At 40.2% G+C, this 20,864-nt stretch overlaps 1 protein-coding gene across 1 annotated transcript in view; it reads right to left on the bottom strand.

The window, feature by feature from the left end:
• Window positions 1-1,504: 1,504 nt before the first annotated feature.
• Window positions 1,505-20,864, bottom strand: part of LOC144888308 (uncharacterized) — a 151,483-nt gene continuing 132,123 nt past the window's right edge. Inside the window, exon 3 of the mRNA XM_078765968.1 lies at window positions 1,505-1,629. Within this exon, the coding sequence (XP_078622094.1) occupies window positions 1,505-1,629 (125 nt within the window). The remainder of the gene's footprint in view (window positions 1,630-20,864) is intronic.

The following is a 20,864-nucleotide window of genomic DNA, read 5'->3' as shown; positions in this document are numbered from 1 at the left end:
CCTTTGATACTCCATGTCCCGTTCCTTTAAATCCCTTTGATACTCCATGTCCCGTTCCTTTAAGTCCCTTTGATACTCCATGTCCCGTTCCTTTAAGTCCCTTTGATACTCCATGTCCCGTTCCGTTAAGTCCCTTTGATACTCCATGTCCTGTTCCTTTAAGTCCCTTTGATACTCCATGTCCCGTTCCTTTAAGTCCCTTTGATACTCCATGTCCCGTTCCTTTAAGTCCCTTTTATACTCCATGTCCTGTTCCTTTAAGTCCCTTTGATACTCCATGTCCCGTTCCTTTAAGTCCCTTTCAGCTTTCCTTTCCTCTTGTTCCTTTTCTGCTTTCCATTCCAACTCTTTTAATCGTTCCTGGCTCTGCGGTTGCATCTCCATTTTCCGGAGCTCCATATTTCCTTTTCCCTCTGGTACCCAATCCAATGCTACCTCTTCCCATTTTCTCTCTCCCACGAAATATTCCACCACCAACGTCTGAATCTCTGCCTTCTTCATATTAATTCGGACCTCCAAGTTGCAGTATTTGACCAACGTCCTAAGTTCCGATCTTTTCAACGCCCGGAACTGTGCCTCGTTAGGTGCGTCACAAGAAGATAAATGTTCTATAATTTGTTCATCAGATATGTCAATAGGTTATCTTGTATCAAAGGTTACCTGCTTGAAGAAAAGTACAGAGAAAAGTGATGATGAATCCATAACCACAGGTGCTGATCCTGAAAATAACGTTATCTTCCACCATTCTGCGAAATCATTCCGGAATGATGTGAAGGACACCTCTGAGAAACTGAGAAGAAGAAGACCCCAGAAGGTGATCCATTGCTGTTTATTCATCGCTGTGATTCTGCACCTGAATGTGTACCTGTGTCTCAACAATCACGTGACCTGGATGGTGAATGATGCAACTTCAGAGATTAATGAGTCAGACTTAAAAGTGGAACTGAGTGAGAGAAATCGGGAAAAAGTCCGTAATATGGATCAAGGTATTTGTGCACCTGTAGCAGGTATCCCCACTAGCATTTCACACCTTAAAACAAACCAGGAGTAAAGAAGTAGTTAAAATATTGAACCGTTTTGTCAATATCATCAGGTATCAAATAGCCAGAGATGTATCGCTTCCATGTCACGGACTAGTGAGGAGGACCAGGATCAAGGTGAGCTCTTGATTCCCACACACCTTAAAGGCGGAAAATTCACTCAAAGTGCCATTGGTAACATGGACTTCCATGAACACACACTGGAAGGTACAACAACGCGTGGCACTACCCACAACATCTACCTACATTCAGGTAACGATGATGAGGTGTTGAAAGCTGTTACATCAGGACCATGAACTAAAACACCTGGAGAGCTCCATGGGCAGGAATTCAGCACTTCCAGACTAAGGTGAGTGGTCTAACCTGGAGAGATCAACAGCAAAGTCGTTCCTTGTCCGGCCGGAAACTTGTACAAGAACCAAGAGCGACCAAGGTGTCTTGTGTCCATCAACTTGGTTCTCGTACTAAAAAGGTGTGTTGAAGCTGAAAGAGCTGGCAGGTGGGAACAGCACCTTGTTGAGGTATAAACATGCTGCCACACCTGATATCCACTGGACACAGTAAACACGTGGCAGGTATCCCACAATACCTGATGGTGATGAAGAAGCATCCACCACCAGATATAGGGAAAGAATTCCAACAGGTACATTTCACTGTGAGTGAAACTAGCGGTAAGTTCAATGATGTTTGGACTGACGAGGCTTCAGAACAGAAACATATAAGGTGTTTAATCATGGTTTCTTCTTCTTCTTTTGAATGCGGCACAAGGTGTCGGGGTAGCGTCATTGACTGAGTGCAGGGAGGTGACGTTGATGACCAATGACCTGTGTAGGTTAATGTGGATTTGTTCTGTAATTTGTTCAGGATGCCGGCGATAGCTCACCTCCTCTTCACGAAGGACACCTTGGGATCTTCAACGTTCACCAACTAATGTCGGTGGACGGGATTCCCGTTTAACGTTCATCTGAAGGACGGTACTCGCATTGATGGATCATCCTACCTGTGAAACACCATGATGAGCCGTATACCGCGCATTGATGGATCATCCTACCTGTGAAACACCGTGATGAGCCCCATACCGCACATTGATGGATCATCCTACCTCTGAAACACCATGATGAGCCCCATACCGCGCATTGATGGATCATCCCACCTGTGAAGCACCGTGATGAGCCCCATGCCGCGCATTGATGGACCATCCTACCTGTGAAGCACCGTGATGAGCCCCATGCCACGCATTGATGGATCATCCTACCTGTGAAACACCGTGATGAGCCCCATGCCACGCATTGATGGATCATCCTACCTGTGAAACACCGGGATGAGCCCCCTACCGCGCATTGATGGATCATCCTACCTGTGAAACACCGGGATGAGCCCCCTACCACGCATTGATGGATCATCCTACCTGTGAAGCACCGTGATGAGCCCCATGCCACGCATTGATGGATCATCCTACCTGTGAAACACCGGGATGAGCCCCCTACCGCGCATTGATGGATCATCCTACCTGTGAAACACCATCATGCGTGAATGTTTAACATGAAGGTGTTTACCTGTCCTTTGTTTAAATATCCAGGGATAGAGAGATTGAAGTCCCCACTACCAAAAGTTGTCGGGTCGAGTTTCCCCCATTTGGATAAATTCGAGGGTGAACCCCAACCTGCCCTTCCCGGAGTGCAATGTCGCCCTGAGGGCAGCACCTGTGTGATCACGGTTTACTTCCCGCCAGGTGAATATGAATTGTTAATCACAGTACATGATGTGACGCTTTCTCTGGAATTTCCATTCGCGTGACGACGCAAACTTACCTTTGTGACGTCACTACACTGGTTATCAAATGATGATTTTATCTCTGCATTTTGATTGGATGGAAGACATTTCCACAAAGATTAAGATTAAAACCTCCGTGGGAAACAATGTGAACCTGACGTTTCAGGTGTGAACCCTTCATCGGACGAAAACAGAAAGCAACACCCAAAAGGTCACCTGGCCATGTTTCCAACGGTGTGATTCGCGATACCTGATGAACGTTCTGTTGATTCCATCCAGGGTACCACTTTCTACCTGTGATCCGATCCAAACCCACTCTCACATTCACGATTAACGCCGATGCCCCATTCCAGGTAAATACAAAGGATTTTCATCTTCCTGGAGGGACTTTCTTCACTCAAACATCCCATTCAAACACACATTTGAAGAAGAAGAATCTGTATCGTATCGTGAGGAGAGTGAAGAGTTCATGTTAGTAGGTGATAAATGTTGCTTCTGGGACACCTCCGTTTAACATGGGAAATCCCTATCTAATGTCATTTACCCCCCTGTCTTTTTCAAAAATCATAAACACCTCTATTTCTCCCTCTATGAACCTATAATCCTTCTCACCTTATGAACCTATAATCCTTCTAGCCTTATGAACCTATGATTTTCTTCCTTTATGAACCTATGATCCTTCTCACTTACATGTAATTTTTACCCTATTCCCCCCACTACCCCCTTAATGTAGTTCCTTAGACCACTCTACTAATGAGCCTATAAATATATTATCTCTTTCTAACTTTTTAAAGAGCTCCATTCTCCTATAGAACTCATCCCCATCAAGTATATTTATAAAGTATACAGGTTCCTTAACCTTTTGTTGTGAAAGTATAAAGTGGTATGTTTCACGGAGGGTTCTTGTTTGACCTCCTCCTCTCCCACATACCATTTTAAAATTATAATATTTATTATCCGATTGATAACCATTAAAGTTCTCACTCCACTCTAATATATTTTTCTTCCCGCCCTCCATTACCCCACTTAACAAATGAATACGTTTATCCGTCTTGAGAACCTTCTGACCAGTGATTCTCTCAACCTCTTGAATCTGATATTTTTCACATTCGTTATGTTTTCCATTTATATACCAAGGTTGATTACACCTCCACTCTTTAGTCTGGTTGATACTTGGTTCTATCATTTATATAATAGTAAAAAAGGTGGCGGTAGCCCGTTAAAATCCCTAACCCCCCTTTTTAACTTATGACTTATATATATATCTTATCACTTATATATATATATCTTATCACTTATATATCTTATCACTTATATATCTTATCACTTATATCTTATCACTTATATATCTTATCACTTATATATCTTATCACTTATATATCTTATCACTTATATACTTATATAACCATAAGGGAGACTATCAATTCCATTTTCTAAAATAAACCTCTTATCATCAAAAGCCCCCAATGCTTTCTTATTCACCTCTTCTGAATATAATTGATGTTTACAACTTCTTATTCCATTAATCTTTCTAAACTCTTCTTTCTTTGTTGTTAAACAGTTATAATAATCCTTAAAGTTTATTGTTTCTTCAATGACATTTTTATTTCCACCTTTTAACTTCTTATCAGTCTTTTCAACGTTATTCACAATGTATTTATAAGCATAAGCCTTCGACCTCAATCCCACAAATTCACTCATAACATTTCCTCCCAATTCATCCTTGAACTTTCCAATCACCTTTTTATTTTTAGAAGAGAACAACTCACTCTCTGGACTGTAATGACTTGTATCATAGATATTAATGTCCTTTTTCATGTCTGAATAAACATCATCAGTATTAATTTTCAAAATAAAACTATCAGTATCCATATACAACAATGACACATTATCCTTATACTTTGATTTTAGATTAATATAAAAGTAATCATACATTAATGACTTTGACAAGTCAAGAATTGATGTTCCAATGTAAATAGGTTTGTCCATTTCAATACTCTCTTTAACCAAATGGATCGCACAAAAGTTCTCAGTAAAGACCTCAGCTCTCGTAAAACTCGGTCTATTAATTAATTTTGATGCTTGTTCCCAAGATGTTGCTAGTCTGATATTTTGTCTTTTCCTCACATTCTCCATGGTCTTACCAAAGACCGCATTATTCATCAATTTATAAAAGTCTTTCTCAAAATTTGTTTTTGACTCTGTTCTTCTTTGTGTATTAAAATCAATGTACCCCTTTAACCAATGACTTTGATTGAACTTTAGAACCCTGTGGATCTTCTCTACTCTTAGACCTTTTGATAAATATTGTCGCAAATTTCTTTGGTGTAGTACATAATTTTTCTTGTTATATAATGTAGTAAGTAATTTTTCTGTTGATTCACCTGTATCAAACGATCGTTGATAATCACTCAACCATTCTTTCTTTGGACTTTCTTTCTCACAAGCAAATTGAAGATCTTTATGTTTGATATGAAGTTCTTCAGGATATTTTAAATCGACCTTAAAATAATAACCAACCTTTGAATCATCCAATTCTTTTTGTGTAGAGATACATACATCTTATGAAACCTTTGTGTAGTCTTTTTCCTTTACCCATCTTAGTTTCCCATAAGGAAGAGCTTGAGACATTGTCCAGCCATACAAGTTGTTTGCGTCATAGTACATCAAGTAAGAACTCTCTTTCGTTGAATCATAATTTGGAAGATATTTGTTATTTGCTTTTGCATATCTGCTCGAGCATACTTGTGAAATTCCACCTCTTTTTGCCTTTTCAATCATCAAAAGCATATCGACATCGGTTATCAAATCCAAAGCTTGTTTTGTCATTTTCAACATCGTGCTCCAAGCCAATCCAGGTGCTGTGTAGTAGTGAGCAGGATCCAATCCATATCCAGTGCGACAAACAGATCTAAAGGCTTCAAATACATCGGCCAATAAAAGCACATCAGTTTTGAGATACAAATCGTGATACTCGCCAAGATTCTTGATGTTATATTTTTCCCAAACATTTTGTGCATGTACATAATCTTTATCAGATATATGACTGTTGTTTAATTTGTTATCGAAATTTTCTTTTAAAGGAAGTTGTGTTTCATTGAATCTCTCAAATGAGTCCATATAGTCATCGGGGTAAATTCCCTTTTGTGTTAGAAAATCTTTATCTGAAAAATATTCTGAAAGACATGGAAACTCTTTTAGATTTTGAACCAAGTTAGCCAATGGACTTGCCATGAATTTAAATGTATCAAGAAATCTGATATGAGTAATAGGAGATGTGTGAATTGTTTTTGTAAATGAAATGGATTTCTGATCCATGTTAGGAATTGCTGAAATGTGTCCAGATGTCTTTGAAAGTTCATTAATAAATAGATGCGTATCATAATGAGCGTTGTTATTAAGAAAGACAGGAATGAAAGAGGGGAGTTGATAATTAATATTACAACTTTGATGAGCTGGACCTCTATATTTACCAGTGAGATGACAATGATCTCCTAACCTTTAGACCTTCACCAATTTTTTCCTCACAAATATGACAAACATTGTTTTTCCTAAATTCCCTTTTCTGTTCACTCGTCAAGGACATTGGTTTATTAGTTTCTCTCATTATCTTGGTTAATCGGACACAGTCTTTTTCTAGTCGTTTCACAAACTCCTCTGGGGTATTTGAGCCTCTATACTCCTCTAACTTGTTATATTTATCACCACCGGATGATTTGATATAATAACAAAAACCGCAAGGAGTATGTTTTTGATATTTATTTGTGTATGATTATTTTGGATCTGGAGAAGCAGTATCTATTTTTTCTAGAATACTTTCAAAATCAGCATATATAACAATTTGGATGTTTGATCTTTTTCTTTTCATCTTTGAATGTGATATTTGAGCCTTCTTTAGGCATATTGATTACCGTTGATTTATGTTCACCACAATAATTTGAATGTTTATCTAATCTTTCTTGTGTATGGAAGAAGTTAAGACAACGCAAACAAATATATATTTTATTTGTTCTTTTACATACTTGTGGGTTTATTAATTTAGCAATATCTTTAATGTATGTATAATGTGAATTTTCCTCTGAATTAAAATATAGAAGATTAATATGAGTTTGTTTACAATTGTCAGAAAGCTTTAAAACCTGAATGCTGTTTGTTTCTGTTAGACCATAAACATTAACTGATAAATTATTTATCTTTTCAAATTTAGGAATATCATTTAAAGCCATAGGAAACTTTAGATCTTTTGTATTTAATGTATTCTCATATTTTTTATAATGAGATACTCTTTCATCATGAAAATGTGGAGGATGTAAGTGTGCTAGAATAGACCAGAGAAAACATTTATTGTCTTTATTTTTGATATTGATAACTGCTTTTCTATTTTTGATAACACTGGGTAAATCAATGTAGGAAGAAGCTTTTAGAGGATCTGATTTAAGAATATGAATGTCTATGTAAATAATTTTTCCTATATTGAATCAACTTCCTACGATTGAATTATCCATATCTTGCTCTTGTTTAATAAGTTCATCATAGACTCCTGATGGTTTTTTTTTTTTTTTTTTTTTTTTTTTTTTTTTTTTGTATACAATATCGAGGCTCGTGAAAGAGCGAACATTAATCACACAGAAAGACAAACCGACACATAAAACATATAACATAGGGAGCGGTAGACAAGATGGGGAGAGAGGGGGAAGGACGCAAACACAACATTTGAGAGCAGGGACCGAGAGACATGGAGACATCGAGAGATCTGAGAGAGGGCGAGGGCTTTGGGGGGGGGGCGTGGGAAGGGGGCAGTGGGAGAGGTATAAAACATATGGACACTGCCAGGACTTCCAGGAAAGAAGTTGGAATTTCAAACAAGGTGGATCTGGGGTGAATTAGCGGGGGTAGAAAAGATCAAGGTTTTGGATGGGGGAAGATAAGAGATGGTGGTGAACAGCTGTTTTAAAGACCTGGAGGGAGGAGTAGGATTGAAGGGAGTGAGGGAGTTTGTTCCAGAGGCGGGAGAAAAGAGGAATGAAAGAGTGAAGGTGAGCGGAGAGCCGAGATTTCGGCAGTTTAACCATCAGAGGGTTGCTGGCAGATCTTGTGCGACCTGTAGGAATATTTGGGGGACAGAGCACAGAGAGAGCTGGGGGTGCAAGGCCGGAGAGGAGTCGGTAGAAGACAGAAAGACCACCTACCTGCCTGCGGTGAGTGAGTGAAAGGCCCTCAGAGATAGCTTCATCGCGGGAGATTCCAATAATTCTGAAAGCTTTGGTTTCAACAGCGTGAAGCCGAGCTAGGTGTGAGGCAGGAGCACCGGCCCATAGGGGAGAACAGTATTCCATTGAGCTGCGGATGAAAGCCTTGTATGTGGTGAGGAGCTCAGGTGTGCCGAGGAAGGACTTCGCACGACGGAGGATGCCCAGTCGGCGACTGGCTTTGGAGGCCAGCTTGGAAATGTGGTTTTCCCAAGAAAGATCATGGCAGATAGTGAGACCCAAAATCTTGAGTGACAGAACTTCTTGGAGAGGATTGTTGAGAAAGTAGATGGGAGGGTTGTCCAGTCGATCTTTTCGGAGAGACATAGTAAGAGTGTGAGATTTGTCAGGATTGAAAGACATGTTCCACTTGTTTGACCAGTCTGTGATTTTGTCCAGGTCTTCAGAGAGTGAGGAGGCAGCAGACTGCCGATCTGAGGGAAGAGGAATGGAGCGGCAGAGAGTGGAGTCATCAGCAAAGAGATAGAGAGGATTTTCGAGAGAGTCAGAGAGATCATTGATGAAGACCAGAAAAAGCACGGGGCCCAGAACACTGCCTTGGGGAACTCCAGCCTGAACAGGAAGAGGAGATGAGAGAAACCCATTCAAGGCCACACGTTGACGACGACTAGAGAGGAAGTCCGCCAGCCATGCGTGGAGATTTCCATGGATACCAAAGGAGGAGAGTTTGGTGAGCAGAGCGGGGTGCCAGACCGTGTCGAAGGCACGTGATATGTCGAGGGAGACAGCTCTAATTTCCTGTTTGGCATTGAGGACCTCCATCCATTGTTGAGACAGCAGAAGCAGCATGTCCAGAGTCGAGTGACCTGGTCTGAAACCAAATTGATGATCAGAGATCAAGCCATTGGAGAAGAGGAAATATTTCATATCAGAAGCAATGATGGATTCCATGACTTTGCTGATAATTGGGAGAAGGCTGATTGGTCTGTAGTTGCTAGGATCTGTTTTTGCACCTTTTTTGTGCAAAGCGGTGATGTTGGCTGATTTCCAAGCAGATGGCAGTTGACCTTGCGCAAAAGAGAGGGTGAAGAGAACAGAGAGAGGGTGAGATAGAGCAGCAGAGCAGGATTTTAGGACCCGTGGGCTGATGCCGTCGGGTCCAGTTGCAGAATCAGAGTCGAGGGTTGACAGAAACTTTTCCACCTTGTCAGGAGGAAAGGACACGGAGTCCAGGAGCAGCAGGGTACGACTGGGTATGGTGGGTACAGAGAGGGATGGGTTTGGGACACAAGATTTAGAGGCAAACACAGAGTTGAGGCATTCAGCTTTTTCACGTGCGGAGTCAGCTGTGTAGCCGTTTGAGGTAAGGGAGGGGATGGAGGGGGAACAAACACCAGAAACGGATTTGACCAGACGCCACCAGGATTTGGAAGAGGGAGACAGATAAGAGAGTTCGGTCTTGAGAACGGAGAGATATTGTTTCCTGGCTCTCCTGAGGGTGGACACACACTTGTTTCGGGCTTTGTGAAAGGAAATGAGATTTCCTTCCGTTGGATTTGCTTTCCAGGAGACGAAGGCAAGTTGTTTCTGGGCAACAGCCTCACCACAAGATTCCGTGTACCATGGACGGGAGGAAGGGTATGACAACTGAAGACGAGATGGGATAAATCTGTGCATGAGAGAGAGCAATTTACTTTGGAAGAATTCCCAGGATGAGTTGATGTCAGAGGTGGTAGAGATGGGAGACCAGTCCAGATGATTTATTGCTGCTTGAAGACCGTGCCAGTTGGCCTGAGTGAAATGCCAGACTCGTCGACGCTGAGCAGGTTCCCTGAGGATGGTCAGAGAGATGTCCACTTTAACAAGGACATGATCAGATGTTCCGATCGGAGCAGAAGAAGAGCAGCAGACATTTTCAGGAAAGTTAGTCATAACCAAGTCCAGAAGAGAAGATGTTCCGTTGACTGAGATCCGGGTCGGGAAATTGACAGATTGTGTCAGTCCCAGTGAGTCGCAGAAGTCCTTTGCTGAGGAGCCATGGCTGGTGAGAGAGGTACCCACACCCAGCCAACTGGCATGATGACAGTTGAAATCACCACATATGAGGAAGAGAGAGTTGGGATGAGTAGATAGAAGTTGGTCCATGTCATCAGACAGCGAGATGTAGATGGAGTCATCACTGTTTGGTGGACGGTACAACACACATATGAACAAGAGGTGGGAGCGAAGGGGAAGCCGTAGCCAGAGGTATTCCTGGGGGTGAGGTGGAGAGAGTGCAGTGCAGGGCGAGTGAGGAAGAGAGTTTTTGATAAAGATAGCAACCCCGCCTCCAGGACGAGGCTCAGGTCTATCATACCGGAGGAGGGAGTAGCCCGGGAGAGATACTATGGAATCAGAGACATCATAAAGGAGGAAAGTTTCTGTTAAGCAGATCACGTCTGGTTTGACAGAAGCAACCTGTATGGAGAGATCGGTTAAGTTTGAACGAAGGCCCCGGATGTTTGAGGTCCATACCGTTAATGAAGAGGAAGGGGGAGCATCAGATACAGAACAGGGGGGAGGAGGGGTAGGGTAAGATGTGGAAGAGGTGGAAGAGGTAGGGAGAGCTGTTGAAGGTGTGTCAGAGATTTCAGAATTTTAAATTTCAGATTTCAGATTTCAGATTTTAAAATCTTGATATGAAGATATAAAGTGTGGCTCAGTTCTCATGTATGGTGTATCTATAACTCCTTCGTCCTTTGTCATTTCTAATTTTACTCCCATATAAAATTTAAGTGGTTTCATTTCTTTTAGTGTTTTTTCAATCAACGTTTGAACAGCAGGTTTAACTATTTCTACAGCATCAACTATAGACTCTGGTTCAGGAGGTTTGAAGTAAAGACTCTTATTTTAATATGTCCTTTGAATGCGCCATCAGAGTTTTTAGTTGTGATAAAATTTGATAAATGTAGAATTGTTTTAAGATGTATTTCGAAGCCTTTCTTGAGGATATTTTTATTACATGCAGAACAGTGTTTTGTTTCCTTCTGAATAGGAGATAGTAGGTGAAGTAGATTAAATGTGTGTTTGTTAGTTTTAAGGTGTCTTTTTTATTGTTTATATTCTTGTTCACAAACGTCGCAATACGTTGCTTTGATCATATTTATTTATATAGTAAAATTATACTTAAAACAAAGTGCCTTTTTTAGAGGCTTTTTAAAAGATGAAACTGTGCTTAAAGTAAAACACCTTTGAGCTTTTCAACTCGTTTTATGTATGTACCTTTCCTTAAAGTAAAACACCTCTGAGCTTTTCAACTCGTTTTATGTGTATAACTTTACTTAAAGTAAAACACCTTTGAGCTTTTCAACTCGTTTTATGTATATAGCTTTACTTAAAGTAAAACACCTTTGAGCTTTTCAACACGTTTTATGTATATACCTTTACTTAAAGTAAAGCGTCTATGTATTAGCCAGAAAGTTTAGATACTCGAGTTCATCAATTTCAATTTCACTATCTGAGTCATCAATAAAGCTACTCTCATAACTATCATTTGAACACAAACTATTAGTATCATAACTATCTTCAGATCCTAGACTCTCAGTATAATAACTCTCAGAGTATTGACTATTAATATCACTCATTTACATACCATTAAACTTCCATCAATATCTATATATTTTCTTTCATTAGAACTAATAACCACAATATTTTTTACATTAAATGTTATTTTCAAATAATCTCTAATAATCAGAGTATGGAATGATAGTTCACCACTAATATTCATATTATTAATTTCACCCACATCTTTGGGTCTATTAAAGAATATACAAATGTTTCCTCTAGAATCGTTGATGGTCTTATCATTCATTTTCAAAGCTTCTTTATCAATGACCTTTTCAAGCTTTGAGTAAATTGTTAGTAGTAGTGGAGAAACATTTGTCAAATTTACTTTAATAGAGTTATTAATTAACATAGCTTGTCCCGTAAATTTAATAAAAGGACACATGTTATTCTCCATTATGGGTTTAATCCAAAAATTTCCATATTTATCTTTGTTCAATTTAACATCTTTGACATATTTTTCTATATCTTCCACCGAAGTAGAGATTGATTGAAATTTGTCTTTTGTGTTTTGAAACATTGTATTTATTAGCTAATAAATTTGCGTTTAGTTTAAGTAAAGTTATATACATAAAACGAGTTGAAAAGCTCAAAGGTGTTTTACTTTAAGCACAGTTTCATCTTTTAAAAAGCCTCTAAAAAAGGCACTTTGTTTTAAGTATAATTTTACTTTATAAATATGATAAATTCTGAAGGATATTTAGAATTTCCAGACTCTCCATATGATAAACTAGAAATCTACCACCAATGTGGTAGAATAGGGCTTAATAATGAGGGTTCATATAAACAATGTATTTTCTGTGACTTAATTTTAATTAATGATAATAAAAAATATAGAAAAATATATAACTCTTTTAAATTAGAACCAAAAATGAATTACTTTACAAGATTAATAAGAGAGATCAATGTTAAGTATTATGGTGATAATACACCATTTCTTACAAGGGAAGAGACTATTTGTATTGAGGAAATGTATAAGGGTTTAATGATATTTATTATTCAAAATAATTTTAATGGAAATGTTAATACAAGATACTATATAAACAAAATAATGGATTATTTTGAAATTCAACCTGAACTCAGGATAAAATATAGAGTTTCTCAAAAAACTCAAAAAAAGTTAGATGACTTGTTTTCCAAATATATAAATGAATGATTTTTTACCCGTTTGGGAAAATAAGATAAAATTTAATAACCATAAAAATCTTCCAAATTCATTGAGATGTCTAATAGTCGGTTCAAGCGGATGTGAAAAAACCTGTTTACTTTTAAAGATGCTCCTTAGTCCTAATTTTTTAGATTATGATTATTTAATAATTTTTACAAAGTCAAGTTTTCAACCCGAGTATCAACTACTCTCACAGGGTTTTAATGCGGGTCTTAAAAAGGAATACATTATCGGTTTATTTAAACTTCAAAACAAACTAAATGATTATAATATTGATGATATAATACAATTATTTTGTGATACACAGAAATCAAAATCAAAACCAAAACCCATAACTTGTATTCTCAGTGATAATACGGATGATATACCTTCACCTCAAGATTTAGATAAATCAAAAAAGAACCTCGTTATCTTTGATGATTGTGTTAATGAGAGAAACCAAACAGTAATGGATAGCTACTATACAAGAGGGAGACATTCTTCTTGTAATTGTATTTATCTTAGTCAGTCATATTTTCAACTCCCTCGGCGCTCAATAAGAAACAATGCTAATACTTTTATTTTATTTAAGTTAAATTCAATAGATACAAATAATTTTTGGAGAGATAATTGTTCTACATTATGTAGTAAGAAGGAATTTGACAATAATATGAAACACACGATTGGAAAATATAAATATATTGTTGTGAAACAAGATGAGATACTAAATGATATTTTTCAATAAATAAATACAGAAAATGAATACCGAAGAAAGAGTAAGAAAGTTTAAAGAACATCAAGAGTTGGTTTCAAAAGTTGTAAAGCAACTGGAAGATATAAAGAAGAAAAGGAGACAGAAACTAACTGGTGAAGAAGCCTTTGAAAGAAAACAAGAGAAATTTTTTAAACCACTTTTAAAAACTCAACAAACGATTTCACCTACAGTTCCCACGGTAGAATTTACTCCGAAAAAATTTCAAATGCTCAAAGATTTTAGTCAAATGACAGAGCAAGAACTTGGAGAATTAGAATATGATGACGAAGGATTATTTAGGCATCTTGAGAAGGTAAATAAACTTTCCAATTATATTGTAGAAGCTCTTCAAATCAATGAATATTTGAAGGGTTCAAAAACCAGAGCAGGTCTCATTCCAACAGAAGAACCAGCACAGTTCCATCTTGTGAAAGAAAAGTTATTGATATTTAATGATAAATTGGTGTTCTTAAGTTCTGACCAACCAAATGTTGAATTAACCCCAAGATTAATGTTTCTTCTAACAAAAGATGGACATGCTAATTCACCTTATTTTGATGAACCGCTTGATATGGAAAGAGAGGAAGATAGAGAGTATATTGATTTGCTAAATGCACTTGATTATGGAGTTTCTGTTGCTGGTAAAAGTAAGAAGAATGAGAAGGAGAAACATATTATTGATGCTTTAAGTAAGCTTGGTTCGGGTGTTAGTTTTCTTCCAAATGACCCATCACATTTAGTTAATAGGTTATTATTGTTGTTAGGTAGTAAGAAAGCTGGAAACAACAATTGTTTTAATGAAGCATCCGCCATTTTAGATCAGTTGATGAATATGAAAATAATTAATAAATGTCAATACAAACATATTTTATTAGATATTAAATAAGATGAGAAGCACAATTCTTAGTTTTAATTTCACAACGAGTGATTACACAGCTTCATTCCCTTACCCACTACAACTTGACCCCACAAAAGAATATGAGGCTTCCTTGTTGTCAATGGAGACTTACAATACCCTTTTTAATATCACAGAGAAAAACAACAAGTTTAGTTATAATCCAGGTAGTGGATATAAAACTATAACCGTTTCACCCGGTGCTTACGAGATTTCTCAAATATCTTCAGAAGTCTCTCGCCTTATGAAAGAAAAAGGTGATGAACCAAAAAATATTGTAATAGATATTCAAAAACACACTTCAAAATCAACTATTAAACTTAAAAATAATTATAAAGTTGATTTCACGATTGAAAATTCGTTCAGAGAGCTATTGGGTTTCTCTTCTAAAAAGATTGAAACTAACGGGACGTCTTACAGTGATAATGTCATTCAAATATCCTCCGGTATAAATTCAGTATTAATTCATTGTGATTTGATTGATGGTGCTTATAACGATGGAATAAGAACAAATACAATATTTTCATTCAGTGCATACTCAACCCCGATTGGTTATAAATTTAATATGGAACCAAAAAATCTTGTCTATTTACCTGTGTCAGAAAAACCATACACAGAGTAAACTTTAGGATAACTGACCAAGATAATCGTATGATATCCTTTAATGATGAAATTATATCCATCAGAATTCACCTACGTGAAGTTTTTCAATAAATAAATAATGGTTATTGTGAGAAAACACGAGTTTGGAATATATAAAATAATTACAGGGGATGGCATGTTCCTTTCACCATACTATAAGGGTGAAGGTATGTTTCTTGGTAGAGGATACTATAAACCAAAGACACAATGGGGTGTGGGACATCAATTTAGAAATAAAGGAGATGGGATAATTGATACTCTAATGGGTATTGGTTCAACCATCCTTAAACATAAAGACCTAATTGGTTCAACTGCTTCAGCCATGGGCTCAGTTGCGGGTGCTATAAAGAGTATAAAAGATGCTCAAAAGGAGTCTCATAAATTACAAGCAATCAAAGAAATTAAAAAAGGTAAAACTCAACTATCTTCACAAGAACGACAAAAAATCATTAAAATACTTGGGTCAGGGTTTCAACGATTTTAATGCTATATAAATACAAGTATGGAAGCGATTGATAGTATCTATGATTTGGATGATATGATTATCATTTCAAACTCTACTAAAAAGGAAGACTATTTTAAGGTAAATGCTATAACAGGAACAGACTGGAATTCAAACGGAACAAAAAGTTTTGAAATAAATAATCAACAAACTTACTTGAATATAGCTGATAGTTTCTTGCTGTGTAAATTTAAATTCACTAAGGCTGCGAATAATACTAATGCTACACTTGTAAATGATTTCTTCTGGAAAATGTTTGATAGTGTCGGCCTGTATATTGGAACACAAGAGGTTGAAGCGGTTGATTATGTCTCTGCTATATCTGAAATGATGAAATTTACACTATATTCGTTTAGTGATAGAATGGGTAAGGGAGCTGTTGAAGGTTTTATTCCTGATATGTCAACGGGAACAAATGCTGACCCTGGTTATAGTCAAAGGAAGTCAATGTATAATGATGATACAAAAGCAGAGAATAGTTTTACCGTAGCAGTACCTCTGAAAGATATATTTGGATTTTGTGATTATGATAAAGTTTTGTTTGGTCTTAAAATTAGATTTCAACTACAAAGGAATGATAATGTAAATAGGTTGCTTTTTGGGGTTGAAAATGTTTTTGGCGACAATAATAAATTTGTTATTAATGATTTGTGTTGGTATATTAGTGAATATACTCCTAATCTTAAAACGGAAGAGATGTTAAATAGAAGACTTAACTCAAAGAAACCGCTAAATGGATCATACCTTAAAAGAAGATGTCAACACGTTAAACTGGAACACACTACCTACACTTGGAATTTGGGTGTTCTTCAAGGAAAGCCATGATACCTATGGCTCATTTTTAAGAAACCAGATGGAGAGGAGGGTACTGATAAGAATAATGTGCTGAGTGATAATGCTAAGGTGAAACAACTTCGGGTTTCTCTTGATGGAACATTTTATCCGCGAGATAGATTGGAAATTGATTGGGAAAAAAATGATTATGCGGAAGCCTACAAGTCTTACCAAAAGGTGTGTGAAAGCAACGGTAATAATGAACCTATTTTGGATATGGTTGCGTTTCAAAAACTTTATACAATCTATGCAATTGACCTGAGTTCTCAAAAGGAAACTATAAAGTCTAATAGAGTGGATACTTCTCTATACATTGAAAGAGGAGAGAATGAAGAAGTTGATGCTTATTGTTTGCTTTTGGAGGAAACAGAATTACAGATTAATACAGATAATGGTGTTATGATTAATATCACATAGGTTTTTTCTCATAAATTAATGAGTAGGAAAGAACTGGTATATGTTAATCAAATCAATCTTAATAAATTAACATCTTGTATTCAAAATCAAAAGCCTTGTATTATTAACGTTAATACAATTCAAAGAAAAGGAGCAGTAAGAATTGATGTTTTACTCACAAGAGAGCAGGTAAAAACACTAAATGATGCTGGTTCACTTAAAATTAAAATGACAAAACCTATGTTAAAGAAATATTCAATACAAGAGGGAGGATTTCTCCCGTTTCTAATTCCTTTATTTGCTGGTTTATGTGCGGCGGGAGCATTGACTGGTGGTATTTCAGCAGCGGTAAAAACTGCTAACGAAAGGAAGGCACAACTAAAAGCTCAAAAAGAATTGGAAAGACATAACAAGGAGTTGGAGAAATAATTTAGTGGAAGTGGTGTAATTGTGGATTTTGCTCAAAAACTTGAAAGTCTACCTGATAAAGCTAGATTGTTAGTTGGAGATATGCTTTCCTCTATCGCTCAAGTGGGTGTTAAACTAACTAAAAGGGGTAATGGGTTATATCTTTCTCATAAATAAATGGATAAATGGTTTACACAATTTGGAAAGAATACAACGTCAAATATAGAACTTACTAAATATTGTAAAAAACTAAAAATTGATAATGTGGTTATTTGTATGAGAGATGAATTTAAAAAGTTGTCCAAGAATACAATGAATATTATTATGAATTTAGACACACAGAATGGTTCTTGTTGTGGAAAACCAATCAGGTCCACACAACTTTAGTCCAACTGGTGGTTTAATTCCATTTAGATCATAACATCATCCTGTAATGAAGGAAATACAATAAGTATACGATGTGACATCACATGGGACCATTCATAACATTCAATGCAAGCAAGCTGGATATTCTATGCTGGCGTACCGTTAGCGAGTCTACCAGATGTAACGTGTCACAGGAGAAGTCTCGGAGCACCGTCCGCAGCAGCGGGTCTTATAGTCATGCCCCTAGCGGTGTCAACGAGCAGCGAGCATCACCCCCGGGTTCAGTACGAATACGATTTCACTACATTCTCCCCCCCCCCCCCCCCGTCAGAATTATACGGCGGTGCGGCTAGAAGCGAGCGAGCATCAGCACGAACAGGGTACGGAACATCAGTCGACCCAACCGTATCGGGCCGGGCGGCGAATTTCTCTGCCAGCACACGTCCGAAATTCCCCGGGTACGGCATCACGCATCCCTGTGTCCCCGGCGTCGGAGGCGCCATCAGGGTCGGGTGACGAAGGGGGTAACTCCAAGTCGCCGGGCCCAGGTAGACCCGGTGAGGGGAGAGTCGGTAGACTTTCGGCGATGGGAGCGTCGGGAGAGGCCATAGTCTCATAGATGGGTTCGGTCGGTCCGTCCGATTCCCTACTCAGGTCGGCGACCCCGAAAGGGGCAAGGTGACGGACAGAGACAGTAGTCTCACGGCCATCAGTTGTCATCACACGAGCATGCTCCGGATTAGCCTGGAGAATCTGCACTTTGTCCACTAGGGGGTCGTACTTGCTCGCGCGAACCGCCCGTTTAAGGTAGGCCGGCCCGGGCCCCGCGAGCCAACTGGGCAAAGACCGTATACACCCCGTGCTCCTGGGGTGGTGGAAAAGTCGCTCGTGGGGAGTTTGGTTGGTTGCCGTACTCAGGAGAGCCCTGATCGAGTTCAACGCCGCAGGTAGCGACCAAACCCATTTATCGAGGCCCTGGCCGAGGGTCCGGAGGTTGAGCATGACGGCCCTCCAGATAATCCCGTTGAAGCGTTCGATCTGCCCATTAGCCTGGGGTCTGTACGGCGTGGTGTAACTAGAAGCAATGTTATTTTGGAGCAGATAGCCGCGTACCTCCTGAGACAAGAAGACCGCACCCCGGTCAGTATGGACATAGGCCGGGTAACCGAACATTGAGAACAGGTTCTGTAAGCATCGCATCACCATGGCAGCAGTCATGTCCACGCACGTATAAGCAAAGGGGAATCGCGAGTACTCATCGACGATAGTGAGCAGATAGCGAGAGCCGCTCGACTCTGGCAATGGGCCCTTGAAATCCATCGCCAAGCGTTCCCACGGTCACGTAGCCTTAACCATAGTCCCCATGGGAGGGTTATAGAAACGCGGTTTGATTTCCGCGCAGATAGCGCAGTCGCGACAGATACGGAGGATATCGTCAATCGAGTATGGGAGATTGCCACACCGCACAAAATGAGCGAAACGCGTTATGCCGGGATGGCCCGCAGTGGCATGCAGCACCCGTAGGCCCTCCAAAGAGGTGATACCCGCGCATGTAGCCGGTCGTGATAAGGCATCGGCGGCCCGGTTATCCTTCCCCGGGCGATATTTGATGGTGTAACAGAAGTCGGCGAGTTCGATACGCCAGCGAGTGATTTTCTCATTCTTAATGCGCTGGGCGTGTAAGGTGTCGTACATGAACTCAACGCTTTGCTGGTCCGTGATGATTTGGAAGCTCCGCCCGAGTAAGTACGGGCGCCATCGCCGAATAGACTCGACGATCGCATACGCTTCCTTTTCGACGGACGAGTGTCTCCGCTCAGCGGTGGTAAGAGTCCGTGAAAAGAAAGCCACGGGACACCCCCCTTGGGAGAGGGTCGCCGCGATGGCCTGATCCGAGGCGTCACTTTCGAGGACGAAAGAGCCGCTCTAGTCGATTGTCGCCACGGTGGCTCGGGCGATGTCGGCCTTAAGGCCTTCAAAGGCCGCCAATGCGGCCGGGCTCAGTGGGAAGGTGTCGCAGGCCACGAGGGGGCGAAGTTTCGCAGAGAAACTTTGCACCCATTTGGAGTAATGGGCGAATAGCCCGAGGGCGCGCTTCAGGGACGCCCGGTCACAGGGAGGGGCCATGTCGAGCAAAGGTCGCAGACGCTCCTTATCCGGAGCGACAGAGCCATGGGTCACGGTGTACCCCAGAAGATCTATCATGCGTAGGGAGTATTGGCACTTATCCTCGTTCATAGTTAGGTGATACCTCTGCGCGACCTCAAGGAAGCGCTTCAGATTAGCATCATGGTGCCCTTGGTCATATCCACAAAGCGTAAGATTATCGAGGTAGACGATAACATCGGTTAAGTGCTCCCGCGCAATGAGGTCATCCATGGCCCTCTGGAAACAAGCGACCCCGTTCGTTACCCCAAAAGGCAATCGCGTAAATTGGTACAACCGCTGCCCCGACTCAAATGCGGTATAGATACGATCCGCCCTAGAGATAGGGATCTGGTGGTACGCACTACGGAGATCGAGAGTGCTATAGACCGAATACTGGGACACCTGTTGCACCAGCGCGTCCATCCCCGGAAGGGGGTAGGCATCCAGCTGTGTAAAGCGGTTAATCGTTTGGGAATAGTCGATTACCATGCGTCTGCGGTGGGCCTCGCTGCGCACCACCAAGACCTGGGCATGCCATGGCGACCTGCTAGGTTCTATGATGCCGTCTTTCAAGAGCTGAGCCGTTTCGTCCGCAATGAATTGTATGTCTGCGCGAGAGTAGTGCCGTGATTTCACCGCGACAGGGGTGCAGTCGGAGGTTAGATTGGGGAACAGCGAAAGCGGCTGGATGTCCATTTGTGCTAGGGCGCACACCGCAAGCGCGTCGTCCGCCCCCACAACAAGCGTGTCAGGCCCACCAAACTCCATTACCAGACGTCCATGCAGCTTAAGAAAATCGTGTCCTAACAGAATATCAGCACATAATGCGGGTAAAACCATAAGGTGTACATCAGGGAAAACCCGTCCCTTTAGCACGAGTTTCAATCGGCATTCCCCCTTCGTGCTGAGTCGAAGCCCCTGGGAAGCCATGAAGATCTGTCTCATAGACCTCCAGATCCGCCATCCATGCCTGAGCACAAGTCGCTGGTCGATAAAACTATCCGTAGACCCTGTATCCACCAAGGCCCGAACACAATGGCCTTCGACCATGAGGGGAATAAGGGCTTGAGCCAGGCCAGACGAGGCTGCTGGGAGTGGGATTGAGCCCCCCGAATGGGTCGGACAAGCCTCGCGGGTGGATCCTAT

This window comes from Myxine glutinosa, chromosome 1, assembly GCF_964187855.1.
Source record: "Myxine glutinosa chromosome 1, kmMyxGlut1.1, whole genome shotgun sequence".
Classification (NCBI taxonomy): domain Eukaryota; kingdom Metazoa; phylum Chordata; class Myxini; order Myxiniformes; family Myxinidae; genus Myxine; species Myxine glutinosa.
Note: the sequence above shows the minus strand (reverse complement) of the source record. Positions and strands in the feature narration are given on the sequence as shown.